The sequence below is a fragment of the Oryzias latipes genome, assembly GCF_053564925.1.
Source record: "Oryzias latipes strain Hd-rR chromosome 1 unlocalized genomic scaffold, Olatipes_Hd-rR_3.1 chr1_Y".
NCBI lineage: Eukaryota > Metazoa > Chordata > Actinopteri > Beloniformes > Adrianichthyidae > Oryzias > Oryzias latipes.
In genome coordinates, this window is record NW_027616335.1 from 10,786,853 (window position 1) to 10,804,164 (window position 17,312).

At 43.1% G+C, this 17,312-nt stretch overlaps 2 protein-coding genes across 6 annotated transcripts in view; both read right to left on the reverse strand.

Annotated features, from left to right (window-relative positions):
- The window catches only part of ank2a (ankyrin 2a, neuronal), a 72,098-nt gene extending 66,565 nt beyond the window's left edge, over positions 1 to 5,533 (reverse strand). For all 5 annotated transcript variants that reach the window (XM_078943794.1, XM_078943784.1, XM_078943792.1 and 2 more), the window contains exon 1: positions 5,131 to 5,533. In XM_078943794.1, the coding sequence (XP_078799920.1) occupies positions 5,131 to 5,262 (132 nt within the window). In that variant the 5' untranslated portion in view covers positions 5,263 to 5,533. The remainder of the gene's footprint in view (positions 1 to 5,130) is intronic.
- A 1,048-nt stretch (positions 5,534 to 6,581) lies between these two features.
- Positions 6,582 to 10,297, reverse strand: LOC144990451 (histone PARylation factor 1-like). The gene is made up of 8 exons (XM_078943813.1): positions 10,140 to 10,297; positions 9,232 to 9,415; positions 8,501 to 8,687; positions 8,112 to 8,210; positions 7,852 to 8,005; positions 7,442 to 7,529; positions 7,142 to 7,314; positions 6,582 to 6,911 (listed from the first exon to the last, which is right to left on the reverse strand). The coding sequence occupies exons 1-8, from the start codon at positions 10,176 to 10,178 to the stop codon at positions 6,777 to 6,779; spliced, it is 1,059 nt and encodes a 352-aa protein (XP_078799939.1). The 5' UTR covers positions 10,179 to 10,297; the 3' UTR covers positions 6,582 to 6,776.
- Between the last annotated feature and the right edge of the window lie 7,015 nt (positions 10,298 to 17,312).

Consider the following 17,312-nt stretch of genomic DNA (forward strand, 5'->3'; position numbering starts at 1 on the left):
TACTGCCCTCCATTCTGATGCAGACAAATAGATCCATGTACGTCTTCGTTTTCCTAGTCTGAGCTGGTCTCTAGATCAAAACTGTATGGCTGGATAGCTCTGATATTGCTCAGCCATGTTTGTTGCAACAGTAATATTAGTTTGCTGTTTGAGAGGCTGTAAGCTAGTGGTAGAGAGTTTAAACAAAAAGAGAGAGGATATAAGGTTGGCCATACTGGTACATCGTGCCACCAGTCCTGCCCACAACTTAGAGGCGAATTTTTCCCATCGCTATGTCCCGGTATAAACTATGTCCCAGAAAACTACACAGGTTTTTGAGTTTGGCAAAAAAAATATATGCATAATCATAATTAAAAGGCAACTTGGAACACTTTTGAAATAGTTTAAAAGATGATTGGAGTGGGACTTACGGGTCTGCAAGAAAAGCTCCAGGAAACAGGGATGGGACATGTGTTATTGCTCAGATAGACTGCATAGAGTAATCATTCAGAAGCAAACCAGAAGAGCTTGAATTAGCCCAGGGACCCAAGACCGATTCAGGGGGCAGAGACACAATAACTTGGCTGAGCTGAGACTATTTTCCCAACAAAGCTGGAGATGGGCAGACTTTATTTTTAGATCTTCAAATAAGAGTTTCACCTCTTGTTTTTCTTTGTCAGTCTATAATTGAAGAGAAGCAAACCCTCTGTCTACAGTGAACTTTTAACAATATTTTTTATTTAAGTTCAAGGCCATCATGTAAACTTCTACTATGAAAGACCTTTAAGACAAACACGACCACCAAATTACATCAAGTGCAGTTTCATGTTGACTCAAAGCTTAAATGTGGAAAAATAAAAAATAAAAAAAATAAAAAAATGACCTCATCAATCAGTCTTTTATTTTCAAGTCAGTTTTAAATAGGTTTGATGTCAAAGAGGAAGTTTTTGGTTTTTCAGAATAAAGTCTAGTTTTTTGACTGCTACAGTTCGGCTGCATTATATAAGCTAACATACTGAATAAAATCGGTTCCTGTTAATGTAGAAAAAAATTGCTAAATCGACCGATTTAGCAACTTTCTAGCTTCTCTACATAGAACACAAACTATATTTTAAAAGCTAATTTTTCCACAACTTTTGGAAGAAATTCTTTTATTGAGAAGAAATGCATATTTGCAATCGTACTTTACTTTATTGTACCAAACCATTTGCAGCACACTAAAAGGTAAATAATAGCAGCACGGAAGCATAGAGGATTTGTTGGGCAATAATGTTTTGACAGGCACTTGGGTTTTGCCATTACAGAAACAATATGTAGTTAATCAGGCCAGGTCAAAAGTATGACACAAAAGGAAAAGCTGAATTTGCTACTTGCCATCCAGATTTGTAAGCAAGCGTATGATTCTAAGCAATCTATAACAACTGTGCAAGTCAGAAAATGTAGTCCTTGTCAGTTATTTTCTTTTTAGAAGATACATGAAATGTCTCTTTCTATAGATACATATTACTATGCTCAATTGTAGATTGTTTTTAGATAAGTTTATTGTTTTTTCCCTTGTTGTTTTCCTTTATATATATATATATATATATATATATATATATATATATATATATATATATAAAAAACTTGCCCCTTTCACCCTTTCGTGGGTGGTTTCTCACTCAAGCTCGGGTCCTCTACCAGAGGCCTGGGAGCTTGAGGGTTCTGCGCAGTATCTTAGCTGTTCCTAGCACTGCGCTTTTCTGGATTGAGATGTCTGAGATCTTTCCAGGTATTTGTTGTAGCCACTCCTCCAGCTTGGGGGTTACTGCCCCGAGTGCTCCAATTACCACAGGCACCACTGTCACCTTCATTTTCCAGGCTTTCTCCAGTTCTTCTCTGAGTCCCTGGTATTTCTCCAGTTTCTCATGTTCCTTCTTCCTGATGTTCCCGTCGCTTGGCACTGCCACATCCACCACAACGGCTTTCCTCTGTTCTTTATCCACCACTACAATGTCTGGTTGGTTCGCCATTACCATCCTATCAGTCTGGATCTGGAAGTCCCACAGGATCTTTGCCCTCTCATTCTCTACCACCTTCGGGGGTGTTTCCCATTTTGACCTTGGGGTTTCCAGTCCATATTCTGCACACATGTTCCTGTATATTATTCCAGCCACTTGATTGTGGCGCTCCATGTATGCTTTACCTGCCAGCATCTTACACCCTGCAGTTATGTGCTGGATTGTTTCAGGCGCCTCTTTGCACAGCCTACACCTTGGGTCTTGTCTGGTGTGGTAGATCTGAGCCTCTATCACTCTGGTGCTCAGGGCTTGTTCCTGAGCTGCCAGGATGAGTGCCTCAGTGCTGTTCTGTAGGCCAGCCCTCTCTAGCCATTGGTAGGACTTCTTGATATCAGCCACTTCAGTTATGGTCCGGTGGTACATCCCATGCAGGGGTTTGTCCTCCCATGAGGATCTGTCCTCCAGCACTGTATCCTCTGCTCTCCATTGCCTGAGACATTCACTGAGCACACTGTCAGTTGGGGCCTTGAGCTTGATGTACTCATGCATCTTGGATGTTTCATCCTGGATAGTGGCTTCTACGCTCACTAGTCCTCGGCCTCCTTCCTTAGCATACAGTCTCAGGGTGCTGGATTTGGGATGGAACCCTCCATGCATGGTGAGGAGCTTTCGTGTCTCAACATCCGTGGTCTGTACCTCTTCCTTTGGCCATCTTATTATTCCTGCAGGGTATCTGATAACTGGCAGTGCGTAGCTGTTTATTGCCCGGGTCTTATTTTTGCCATTGAGCTGGCTTCTCAGGACTTGCCTTACCCGTTGGAGGTATTTAGCTGTTGCAGCTTTCCTTGTTGCCTGCTCCAGGTTGCCATTTGCCTGTGGAATTCCAAGGTACTTGTAACTGTCCTCGATGTCTGCTATTGTTCCTTCTGGGAGTGAGACCCCCCCTGTGTGGACCACCTTGCCTCTCTTTGTCACCATCCGGCTGCATTTCTCGAGCCCGAATGACATCCCAATGTCAGTACTGTAGATCCTGGTGGTGTGGATCAGGGAGTCAATGTCACGTTGGCTCTTAGCATATAGCTTGATGTCATCCATGTAGAGGAGGTGACTGATGTTGGCCCCATTTCTGAGTCGGTATCCATAGCCAGTCTTGTTGATTTTTTGGCTGAGGGGGTTCAGACCTATGCAGAACAGCAGTGGGGACAGAGCATCACCTTGGTATATCCCACATTTGATGGACACTTGTGCAAGTGGCTTCCCATTGGCTTCAAGGGTGGTTTTCCACAGCTTCATTGAGTTTCCTATGAAGGCTCTTAGAGTCCTGTTTATGTTGTACAGCTCCAAGCATTCAGTGATCCACGTGTGTGGCATTGAGTCATAGGCTTTCTTGTAATCAATCCAGGCTGTGCACAGGTTGGTGTGTCGTGACTTGCAGTCTTGAGCGACTGTTCTGTCAACCAGGAGTTGGTGTTTGGCTCCTCTGGAGTCTCTACCAATGCCTTTCTGTGTGTTACTCATGAATTGATCCATGTGCCTATTTATCTTGGTTGCAATGATGCCTGACATGAGCTTCCATGTTGTGGAGAGACAGGTTATTGGCCGGTAGTTGGATGGGACTGCACCCTTTGAGGGATCCTTCTGGATCAGGATCGTTCGCCCTTCTGTTAGCCATTCGGGATGAGTCCCATCTCTTAGCAGCTGGTTCATTTGTGCTGCCAGGCGCTCGTGGAGTGCTGTGAGCTTCTTTAGCCAGTAGGCATGTATCATGTCAGGGCCCGGTGCTGTCCAGTTCTTCATACCTGAGACTCTTTCTTGGATGTCTGCCACTGTGATGGTTACTGGATTCTGTTCAGGGAGGTTGCTATGTTCTTCTCTCAGAGAGACCAGCCACTGGGCATTGCTGTTATGTGCTGTCTCTTTCTCCCATATACTTTTCCAGTACTGTTCAGTTTCTAGCCTTGGTGGGTCTGCTCGGCTGTTTTGACCCTGCCACTGAGCGTACACTTTCGCAGGTTGAGTTGCGAACAGCCTGTTTATCCGTATCCGGATAAACGGATATATATATATATATATATATATATATATATATATATATATATATATATATATATATATATATATATATATATATACACACACACACACACACACACACACCCACACACACACACACATATTTTGTTTTTATTTCTTTACTTCTTTGGTGCAACGCCTAATAGGATCCCAGTATCTTATCTCAAAAAGGACCCCACCCAGCTAGCCTAAAGAGAGTGTCTTTGTGGCTGTATGAGCAGCATCAGAGTCCATTACTGAAATCACATTAGTCCCAGAGAGTGCTTTGAGACAGGAAACAAGCCTCTGCCATCTCTGGACTTGCATTCACCTCTTAACACGCCCCCCCAAACACACACACACACCATCTCCCCATGAAAAACAGCAGACCATCATTTATCCAACATATCTGGGGTTTTTTTGTTTGTTTGTTTTAATTGCATGAATAAAAATGTAGATTTTGAACCAGGTCTATAGTCAAAAACTTAGTGAGCTAAGTTTAAGATCACACTGTAAATCTGTAATGTAATTCTTCGAATATGTATATTCACACACACTTTATACTTTATAGGAATCCATTTTTGCCTCAAAAATGTAAAAAACTGGGCCATTCCATTGATTATAGAATTAATGATGTAATCCCTCCTATCGTATTTCATTCAGCTCTGCAGTAAACATAGACAAGCATTAATTCCTTGATTAAAGCATAATTTTATGATTTAAATTGCAATGAACTAGATTGTTTTATTTTTTCTCCTTGTTTTTTTCTGTTTTACATTACCAAGCTACTTTACCAGTGGGATTTGACACTTAGCTGTTCATGAAAGCCCCACATGAATGGCTGGAGTGCAGATGTGGTGTTTACACTCACTGACGGCCAAAAACTGGCGCAGCTGCTTCCCTGCAGGTCATTTGAAGTTTTCTGTCAAAACACACGCAAATTTTCCAACGCACATATTTCCCGTCCTTTCCCGACCTTCTGAGGCGTAAAATCGGCAACGCCCCTGACCGTCTCGTTGCGGGGCATCCGTAGCTGTGGAGTCGTTTCACGGCTGACTGGGCCGATGGAGGCTATATTAAAATGAAAAAAGTCACACACCTGCCGTATGCGGTTCTGGTGCGGCGGCGGTGGAAGTCCACCCTCCAGGGACGAGCTGCTCGACGAGGCCATCTTCAAGTCACGGCTGGAGCCACCGCCCCTGGAGCGAGTTTCTTCGTAGCTACTTGACATTCTGTCTCGGGCTGACTGCTGCCGCTGAAAGCGCCGCAGTCAGTGGGGGGCCCTCAGCCCGCGCGGGGTAGATTTCAGTGGACCTCAGAATCCACTGGGTTCGGCGGGACCCGGGAACATTCTGCGTCCGTAAACCACACGCCAAGATGAACAAAATAGCGATGCTTCCAGACTGGGAGAGTGTGAATGAGCACTTCCTCTTTTCAGGGATGCTCTCGGTGTGCAGCTGTAGTCTGGACGTGTGTATATAAGTGTATTGACACGTGAACGCGCTTTCTTCAGATGCGCTCTCCCGAAACTCCGCAGGACAAGTGGTGCCTTCAGTGTTATCGCGTAATCGCGAGTCTTACAAATTGCCAATCTACATAATAAAACCCGAGAATCTCTTACATCCGGGAAAACAAATAGTTATTAACTTTAAATGTAGCGTTAAACATACTGTGTTCAATTTGTTAAAAATAAAATTTAAAAATCAGAATCATGTTTTTCCCAGTTGTTCATGAATGCACCCACAAGCATTGATGTACTTTTTTTTGCCTGCGTCCTTTGAATGTTGAACATCACCTATAGAATTCAGATTTGTGAAGTTGCTCAATGATTTCTCATGTATAAAAACATTTCCAATACTATATATTAGAAGTTATTACATGTTATTTAATCAATTACAACAGTATGCCGCTTAGGACTAAATAATATAATACACAAAATACATTCTTTTGCATTTGGCTTGGATTACCATCCACAATCCCTAAAACAAATGCCAGATATTTTAAATATCTGAAATGTGCTGGTCTTTATGACATACTGTAGAAAGTTAGAATGATTAAGACCAAATTCTGCTATTCAAAATAATACAATCTGACCAGACAATTTATTTCTCCTATTTGGGACACAATTTGAACAAAATAAAATTGACAAACAACTCCCTGGATATTTTGTGCTGAAATCTGCAACTGCTTTTTCTTTAACACATTTAAATAAAACTGAGGTTCACACCAGCCTGGGACAAGAGAAAAAAACCTAATGCCTTTTTCCTCCATCAAAAACTCATAACTTGTTTTAACAAGTGGAGTATTTAAACAAACAAAAAAAAAACTAATAACTGGACATTTTGCCTCTAAAAAATAATTTACTGATGGGTCAAGAAGATGACAGGTTTTTTGTTGATCCAAAAAAGATCCTTACACCCGGAAAAGCTCTCATCTGAGGTTAGACTTACCCCTCCTTTCAGGATAGATATAAAACAAAAATATTGCCGGACAGATTTGTCAAACGAGAACTCGAAAAAGAAGGAAGTGAAATCAAGAATGACAACCAAGTCAGATTGTAAAAAATATAGAAAATCTTTATTACACATCTAACTTACACAATAAAAGATATTACTGAAATGCTTCCATCAGCAACAGGGGGACAAGACAAGATGCCAAAAACAACACCAGAGAATAAAAAACGCAGGACCATGTGGACAAAAAACTTTTAAAATCAGCAAAAGTTCAGGAGATTTCTTTTTTTTTTTATTGCATGGAGAGTTGATCCAGGTTGTCTGAGGTTCGGCTGGAGAGGTGGGCCTCCAAAATTTCTCCAAACAAGCTTCTTTTCAGCAAGTTATATGCCATGGGCAGAAGTTGCTTTATAACCTTGTGGAAGTACTAAAAAAAAAAGAAAAATTTTATTTTATACTTCATGCTTTGAGTTGCTGTTTTTCTACTTAAATATGCAACCGAAAGTATTAAAGTTCCAGTAAATGTAGCTTGTTAATAAAGAACATGTTATATTTAAAAAAAACAACAACATAAATACATTAAATTAACTGCAAGTGTTAATAATTATTATTCAAATATCCAGACTGAATCAAAAGATAACACATATAAAGACTTACATGGGATCCATAACAGAAGAGGTCTATTCCTAACTCATAACCCATTCCATAGTCGCACTCATCGTTAGCAAACTGAACAAAGGTGATCATCTCCTGGATAGGTCCAAAAGCTTTAATGCGATCTTCATCATTCCGAGCCTCTGCGATGGCTTTACAGATCTTCTTCAAACCAGCTAAGGAACAAAAAAAATGAAAAGAGGAAATGCTTGTTATCTTCATCTACTCATTAAGAAGTTAGCCCCCAAACTAAATAAACAGATCAGAAATACTTAATACTTTTTAGAAAATATTTGAGCTCACCGTCTGTTTCAGGTAGTTCTCTGTAGCCTACATCATTCTTGTCTACAGGCACAACGATGCCGGCACCATGGAACGTCTTTGTGACCACCTAAGGTTTGGGATCAGAAGTCCAGATTGTATTAAACTGGTAAGACAATAATAACAATGGATTTGATTTATCTGCACTTTTCCAGATGCACAAAGCGCTTACAATGTGTCCAACATCATTCATTCACTCCTCATTCATACTTGGTGATGGTAACTACTGATGGAGCGGGGATCAAACCGCCGACCCCTCAATCAATGGACGACCTGCTGAGCCACTGCTGCCCAACGAGGTTATGCCGTAAAAGTGAATGCCATTATTAGGCATCTAAATAGTCTTGGAATGCAACAACTGATACATTATTGTTCTGTGATGTTTGCATTACCCTCTTGTCCCTCTGTTTCATTGCTTTGGTTTTCTGCTCTAAAGACAAGTTGAGGGACTCGGCTTTGTCCTTTAGTTTGGTCTCCAAGCTTTCCCACGCTCCAGTCTCTCCTTTCTTACTGCCTCTCTCCTTCCTCTTCCTCTGCAGGTACAGACTAGTAAACAAAACAATATAGAGATCAACAGAATAGAAGAAAGATGACTTAATTAAACCCCATTACCGGGGAAAAAAAGTGTAAATGTATACAAGCAAACACTTACTAGGCCGCAGCAAACAAGTTATCTCCCATTTGCAATATAGTGCAGTCCTTCTTAGCTTCATTTTCCCCAACAAATGAAGGAAAGGAGTCTGGGGTATCTCTGTTAGAATAAAAAAATAAATGTAGAAGCATTCCAAAGTGCCTCTTTATTTCATACAGCTGTTATTAACCCTTGTGCTATCTTAGATGACCCCACCCTTACTTTGACCATGACAAAGGTGGAAAGATTTCATGTAATCCATGGACACCAGTGAAGATCACAAATCATTGAAGAAAAAAGGTTCAGAGCACTGTCTAGTGGGTCTAGATGACCCAACTCCCAACGTTACAGTGCCTAGGATAGCACAGGGGTTAAAGAGCTTTGGGATGGTAGTAAAAGGAACTCCGTACCTGTAGTAGCCCATGTGATGCTGGCTGTCCTCACTCCCCTGAAGTACAGTCTGAAACTCTGGTGGGTCATAGAAATGCCTCCAGTGAAGGTGGAAGTTCAGCTGCGGGTTCTTGGAGGTTCTGTGGGCTCCAGCCAGAATTTCAAAAGGGCCGACCAGCTGCAGGTCCAATGCCTCTTTCAGTGCGCCTATACAGGTTTAAAGTGATAAAATCAGCTGAAAAATTATAGCATTTTATTCAAAATTAATCTTAACCCAAATTTTTAATCCTATAAAATGTTAAATTGAATTGATATTAAACTATAAAATACTATACAAGCTCATCAAATCTATTTATTGTTTTTCTTTTGAAACAGTTTTTTGCATTTATTTTTCACGCATTTACAAAAAAACAAAAACCTCAAACATCTTTTGTGTTCATTGTTAATAAAAGAAATAATAAAATGTATCAATGAAAGTTTCACTTTTGTTCAGTTCAAATAATCAGTTTAGCTAAATTTGTTTTACAATATAAATTAAAAAAAAGAGTCCATTTTTTTAAAAATCAAACAGATAACTTTAATTTTCAAATTTGAATCAATTGTGTGGCTTGGCAGTGACACCCTTTCTGAAGAAATGAACACACATTTTTCAGTTTCACAAAACAGAAGTCACAGAAGTAAAAACCAATGAAATTGCAGCAGAAAGGTATATGCTGTGACCAAAAGAAGTAAATAAATCAATAAAGCATACCACAAGGATTTTCAGGACTAAGCTCCTTGCAGAATTCCCAAAAATGAAAAAGATCTTCTGGCATTTGAAAGCTGTACAGTCGAAACAACTCCTCACGCTGTTCTGGAGTCACATCGGACAGCGGTACGTCTTTGGATCCATCAGTTCTCATCTTCTTCACGTCTCCATTACAGGCGCTCACATCCTAGAGACAAAAACAGATACTTTGTTGTTGTTGCTTCAATTAAATATTAGATTTTGTACATATGTGAACAGCAGAAATAAATAAAGCTGTTCAAAATATATATGATTGCCAAATTTCCCTCTTTTGGTGGATGAATGAATGGTAATTATCTCGACTCAATGTTTTGTGTTTATTTATGCGTTCAAAGCAAAGTTTAAAATAAAAAAGTATCTTTTTTTGATCCAAAAGTGACGTAAATAATAGCATATATATTTATTTATGTACAGTGTACTTTGTTGTCGTTCGGGCTGAAAACTTTAAGGAGGAAACTTACAGAGTTGCTAGCTAAAATAAATCTCAGCAGAACTGTTTGCTTCCATCCATCTGGCAGCAATTGATTAAAAAAGACTTGTTGAACTCATTTTCGTAAGGCAAAAACATTGCAGGTTCATGGGTTTTACGCAAATACGATAAACACAAGCCCAGCAGACCTGGGACTGCTTCTTTAAAGCCATATAAAAGCCCATTGTGACGTGTGGGGGTCATTAAACAAGTAGCTCTGCTTTGCAGCAGCAGCAGCTGCTGCCATATTGTCGTCCAACCACCGCTGGACACCAAACACAGCAGCCTTTTGCGTCCTCATCCAATTCAGTATGCTCCAATTGCAGAACTTATTCCGCAGAAACACGTTTTGAAATAAACATCGACGCTTAGATGTCTAGTCTGTGAAGACTGGAGATATTACCTGTGCCGATTTCGGTTTTCTTTTTGCGCGCCCTGTCATTTTCTTCCTCTTGTCTCCTTGTCGTCTTCTTCTACACTTTTAACAGAATAAATGGTGGGTTGTATTAGAGGGCACTATCGCCACCTAGAGGTTAAAAAAATAACTGCAGCTTCCATTCCTGCTCCATTTCCATTCCGTATCAAAACCGTTTTTGCTTGAATACAACGTTATACACAGAAAAGACGTGCGCGGAAAGGTCTGGCATATTTATCTTATTGTAATTAATATACTTTTATTAATTATATACATTTTTGACCCCACTCATTACAGTGGTAAAACCAAACCATTGAAATATGTTTCTCTGTTAAATGTGTGAAAACATTTTTATGTCGGACAATAGCTTTGTATACTTTTTCAATTATATTAGGTATAAAACAATAATTTCCTGACTTGTTTACTCAATTCTTAATCTTTACAAATTATTCTTAATTACTAACAAATTTTATTAAAAGTGGACACAGGCCGGGCAGTGTGCACACTGGAGTATTTTAAATTGAAACCTTCTGGGATTAGATATAAGGCCTTTTACAAAATATGTATAATTAATCAGACACAGTTTTGGATTTAAGGCAAACATCCAAACAACAAAGTCTTTATTGCATTACATCACAAGAAAAAACAGACAAAAAAACCTCGTGTCAGAATCAGAACTCTGTTTTCCCTCTAGTCACCAGCCGGAACCGTCCCCCAGAGTTCTGAATGCACTAGATCTCCCAGCATTTTGATTTCTAAAAGTATTTTTATAGAAACCAGAACAGGTAGGTACTGACGGACATCCCTGATTGGATGATGATATTTTTCCATCATTTTAACACCAATTTATTTGACCTAAGCCATACTGGAAATTATCGTCCAAACCACAATGTCCCATAATAATCCATGTTTTCCCCCTTTACATATTACCGTAAATTAGAAATGGAGCAAACAGTAAACATTTCAATTCATTTTTTTTTATTTAACCTCTGAAACAGAAGGGTCACCCAGAAGCAGTTTGTGTGAATGACGTACGTGCTGAAGGTAAATAATTAAAGGAAAGAATGAAAGGATAAAATCAAAAAAATGATTTGGTTTTCTATAGTAGTTAATAAATTGATAATAAAATGAAAGTTAATTTTTTTCCTTTATGATTTTAAGTTTAAATTTACAACATTTGATTCATAGTACCTATACCATTTATGATTTCTAATTGGGATTCATTGTGTTTTCTGAAATGTTTGTCATTTTTTAACATTTCATTTTTCCTCTGGAAATTAATTTGTTTTACAAAACGTTTTTTTTTTGCTTTTTTAGCATTTCCTTTTGTTTTCTGTAAATGACATTTTTTTTCTGAAATGTTTTTTCATTATTGTTTTTTATGTTTTGTCTTCTGAAATTTTGTCTTATTCTTTAAAATGTAATGTTGTTTTTTTTTAGATTTTTTTTGCTTTTTTTAGTTGTCTCTGATCTTTAAAACGTTTTTGTCGAGTGATTTGTTGATGTGATTTGCACTTCAGGGTCACCGTAGAATATATTTCCTACATTTCCTATATTTATTACAGTAATAGAAAAAAATTTGTTGTTTTACAACTGACTTGAAAACAGACCTTAGAAATAAAAGTTATAAACCACAAACAAATGCAATTATAACCACCATATACGTCTTCTTTAAATATTTCCATATGTATTTTGATGGTTATAATTGCTTTGGTTGACAGACTATACAAGATCAGAAGTAAGACATAAACAGATTGTTACTAGTCAAATAAAACAACAAAATACAACAGATTAATTTCACACATTGCTTTCAAGTTAAATACTTTTTAAAAATAATAATTTATATTTGACAACAGTTGCTAAAAATCTTGACAGTTTTGGATATGGTTAAGTATAAACACCAGTTGAAACCAAACCTCAGTGTAGCTGTGATAAAAAAAGGCCTTTAAATGGACTGCAGAGTTGAAAAATTAAACCACGGTAATTTGGCAGATATACACAGCTTTACACATAATATAACACAGAAATAGATAAACAAATTATAAAAGGGAACTGCTGTCATGACTATAGAACGACTGAGACCCAGATGCTGAAACCCGGAATGAGACACAGGACAGAGATGTCTTGGCGAGAAGGTAGATTTAATATGATGGCCAGACAGGTAGGTAACTGTTACTGGAGGTCCGAGAATGTAACTGCGGCTCGTGGCGTCACTGGTGGAACTGCTCGTTCGGGTCTGGAGTCGGCAGCGTGGGTCCGTTTCGTGAGGCAGCTGGTTCGGCAGAGGCTCGTGGTGAGGATGGAGGGAACAGACCAGTAGAGGAGTCCGGATTACGGCTGCTGTGGGTGACCACTCGTGGCTGAGGTTTCCTGGAGACAGGTAAGACAGCATATGTTAACTACTTGGCTTAAGGCAAGGCAACAAAGCATGAACTTGACGTGAGGCCAAATATGCACCATCAGGGGCAACGGACTGGCGGTGAATGAAGATCCTGGAGCTCCTTAAGAAGGCAGGTGTGTCGATGAGGTGAGTGGAAGCAGCTGGGGATAATCAGGAACCAAGCGGAGAGGAGAGGGGGGAGGAGTCTGACAGAGGCACCATGACAGTACCCCCCCCTCAACGACCGCCTCCAGGCGGTCAAGGGCGGCGATCCGGGTGGGCCCGGTAGAAATCCTCAATGAGCGAGGGGTCCAAAATGAGAGAGCGGGAAATCCAGGAGCGCTCCTCCGGCCCGTAACCCACCCAGTCGACCAGGAACTGGAATCCGCGACCCCGACGGCGGACATCCAGGATCCGATTGACGTCGTAAGCCGGAGCACCGTCGATGAGCCGGGCGGGTGGCGGGGAAGCGGACGGCGGGCACAGAGGACTGTCCAGAACTGGCTTGATCTGGGAAATATGAAATGACGGGTGAACCTTCAGAGCCTTGGGAAGACGGAGTCGGACGCAGGTGGGGTTGATGAGTTTCTCTATGACGTAAGGTCCGATGAATCGTGGAGCCAGTTTCTTGGAGGTGGCTTGGATGGGGATATTACGTGTGGAGAGCCAGACCCTTTGGCCAGGTTGGTACTCGGGTCCCACCACCCTGTGACGGTTGGCGATGCGGCAGTTGCTCTCCTTGGTGCGGAGGAGAGCAGCCTTAGCCTGTGCCCAGATGCGTTGGCACCGCTGGATGTGATGTTGTACGGAAGGCACCGCCAAGTCCAGTTCCTGTGACGGAAACAGAGGTGGTGAGTACCCGAGAGCGGCCTCAAAGGGAGAGAGCCCAGTAGCAGTGGAGGGATGAGCATTATGGGCATACTCAATCCACACGAGATATTGGGACCAGTCCTGCTGGTTCTGTGCCGCCAAGCAGCGGAGAGCTGCCTCCAGTTCCTGGTTCGCTCTCTCCGCTTGGCCGTTGGACTGAGGATGGTAGCCAGATGTGAGGCTGACCGTGGCCCCCAAGGCCGTACAGAAGGCCTTCCAGACCTGAGAAATGAACTGGGGGCCACGGTCAGAGACAATGTCCAGAGGGATGCCATGGTGACGGAAAACCTGCTTGGTCATGATATCAGCAGTTTCGGTGGCAGTGGGTAGTTGAGGGAGCGGAATGAAGTGGGCCATCTTGGAAAATCGATCTATGACTGTGAGTATGACGGTGTTACCTGCTGATGGGGGTAACCCGGTGACAAAGTCCATTGCCAAGTGGGACCAGGGCCGGCTGGGCGTAGGAAGTGGGTGGAGCAACCCCGCCGGAGCCGAGGAGGACGTCTTGGATCGGGCGCAGGTGGTGCACGCCGAGATATACTCCCTAATGTCCTTCTCCATAGACGGCCAATAAAACCTCTTACGAAGTAAATGGAGGGTACGGTGGACCCCCCCATGGCACGCCAGACGAGACGCGTGACCCCAAGTGATGACTTCGGAGCGGAGATGAGCGGGTACAAACAGTGTGCCCCTGGGAGCGGGTGGATGGTCAGAGTCCCCTTCCAGGGCTTGAAGAACCTTGGCCTCGATATCCCAGGTGACACTTCCTATGATGCAGGATGAAGGGAGGATAGATGATAGAGTGTTCTCAGACGGACTGTATTTCCTGGAGAGGGCATCGGGTTTGATGTTGCGGGAGCCTGGTCTGTAGGTTATGGTGAAGTGAAACCGGTCAAAGAAAAGACACCAACGAGCTTGCCTGGAGTTGAGTCTTTTCGCGGAGCGTAGGTATGCCAGGTTTTTATGGTCCGTCCAGACGATGAAAGGCTGCTCGGCTCCCTCCAACCAGTGACGCCACTCCTCCAGGGCAAGTTTGATGGCTAAGAGTTCCCGGTTGCCAACGTCGTAATTCTGCTCAGAAGGGGACAGCTTGCGAGAGAAAAACGCACAAGGTTTGAGTTTTCCAGAACTCCCCTCCTTCTGTGAGAGGACAGCGCCCACCCCTGAGTCAGAGGCATCGACCTCAACGATAAATTGCCGTGAGGGGTCAGGTTGGATGAGGATCGGGGCAGAGACAAACAGTTTCTTTAACCTGTCGAAGGCCTGTTGGGCTTCGTTGGACCAGACAAAGGGATGCTTTATGGAAGTGAGGCGTGTAAGGGGAGAAGCAATACTGCTGTAATTGCGTATGAAGCGTCTGTAAAAGTTAGCAAAGCCCAGGAATTGCTGTAGCTTCTTACGGCTGGTTGGAGGTTCCCAGTTGGTAACAGCTTCTATTTTGGATGGATCAGGGCGTATGCAGCCAGCCTCGATAATGTAACCGAGAAACTGTACAGTGGGGGAATGAAATTCGCACTTTTCATGCTTAACGAAAAGCTGATTTTCCAATAGTCTCTCCAACACCAGGCGAACGTGATGCTCGTGTTGAGCCAGATCGTGGGAGTAGACAAGAATATCGTCCAAATAGACAAAGACGAATCGATTAATGAAGTCCCGAAGGACATCGTTAACTAGCCTTTGGAAAACTGCCGGGGCGTTGGTGAGGCCGAAAGGCATTACTAAATATTCGTAATGCCCTAACGGGGTGTTAAAGGCAGTTTTCCACTCGTCCCCTTCCTTAATTCGGACCAAATGGTAGGCATTGCGGAGATCTAACTTAGTGAATATGCGAGCCTTCTGGACGGAATCAAAAACAGAGGTGATTAATGGCAGTGAGTATTTGTCTTTTACGGTGATTTGATTTAGTTCGCGATAATCAATGCATGGTCGGAGGGACTTGTCTTTTTTCTGCACAAAGAAAAAGCCTGCTCCCACGGGGGAGGAGGAGGGTCGAATGTGCCCCAGGGCGAGGGCTTCCTGTACGTAGTTCTCCATGGCTGTCTTTTCTGGTCCAGATAGATTAAACAAATGACCCTTGGGCAATGGAGCGCCTGGCAACAGGTTTATGGCGCAATCATAAGGTCTATGAGGTGGGAGAGCACTAGCTTTGGTTTTGCAAAATACTGCTTTTAAATCATGATAACAACGAGGAATGTTGGACAAATCGACTTGGCTATGACACTCAGCGTTAGGAGAAGTGACGGAAGGGAGAGCAGAGAGAAGACAATTAGCAAGGCAATATGGGCTCCACTGGATTATAGTCCCTTGAGCCCAATTAAACTGAGGATTATGCAGTTTTAGCCAGGAAAACCCGAGTACTATGGGAGTATGGATGGACTTGGTGATGAGGAAACGGATAGACTCACGATGGTTGCCTGAAGTAATGAGCAGGATGGGTTTGGTGCGGTGGGTGATGCGGGATAAGAGTTGACCGCCTAAACCGGAAGCCTCGATGGGGGTCTCCAGGGGTTCTGTGGGAATCGACAGATCATTAACAAGTTGCTGGTCAATTAAACTCTGCTCGGCCCCGGAGTCGACCAGGGCCCGTAACTCATGCACATGGAGATCTTGACTTAACTTGACAGGGATTAGTAAAAAATTATTACCGGCCAGGTAGATGTTTGTTACCCCTCGCAGCCTGTCTCCTAGCGAGGGGTTCGGGTGTTTAAACGAAGCGGGCAGGAGATGACAATGTGGCCCTTTGCTCCGCAATAGAAACAGGCCCCCTCCATGCGCCGTCTGCGGCGTTCCTCTTCAGACAGTCGAGAGTGTCCAACCTGCATAGGCTCGTCTGGAGGTCTAGAGGGGCTGAAGGAGTCGAGAGGGGTGGCGTGAACAGCGTGTGACAAGTTGGAGGATGTAGTGGTTGCGGCACGCTGGAAAACGGGCCCTCGTTCCTTTTGACGCTCCCGCAGGCGAACATCAGAGCGGAGTGCCGCAGAAACCAGTTCCTCAAATGACCGGGCTTCGGGTTGAGAACACAGATGATCCTTAATTTGTTCATTTAAAGACTGGTAAAAGATCCCCTTCAAAGCTGCGTCGGGCCAGCCTGCCTCGACCGCCAGAATACGGAAATCTATAACGTGTTCACTCACCGAGCGGTTACGCTGCCTGAGCGCGAGTAACCGACGGGTTGCTTCGTCCTGTTTACGTGGTTGGTCGAAAATTAACTGGAACTCTCTGAGGAAACGTTCATAAGTGAGGTGGCTTATGGGATTGGAGGAGAGGAAAGCCTGGGCCCACTGGAGGGCTTTATTGCGTAGAGAGTTGACGATCAGTGATATTTTACTGTGATCCGACTGATAATGACGGGGGGCTTGTTGGTAAATCAGCTCGCATTGGAGGAGGAATCCTCCGCAGGCTTCGACGTCACCAGTAAATGGTTCCGGTTGCAGCCGGATGTTTTCGTGAGCGGAGGGTGATCCGGAAACGGAAGTAGCCGAGTTAGCCGTAGCTTGAACCGTATCTGTTGGAACATGGGAAAAATGTCCGGTTAAATTGTTCAATGTCTGTGTCAAACCGTCCAGGCGATGAAAAAGGTCCTGTTGGGCCGCGGCCATCTGGGATAGGGCGTCGGCCTGGCGACCAAGCAATATGCCTTGCTGGGATACGGCTAATCTGAGTCCCTCCGGGTCAGCTGGGTCGGGATTATGGCCAGTCCGTTCTGTCATGACTATAGAACGACTGAGACCCAGATGCTGAAACCCGGAATGAGACACAGGACAGAGATGTCTTGGCGAGAAGGTAGATTTAATATGATGGCCAGACAGGTAGGTAACTGTTACTGGAGGTCCGAGAATGTAACTGCGGCTCGTGGCGTCACTGGTGGAACTGCTCGTTCGGGTCTGGAGTCGGCAGCGTGGGTCCGTTTC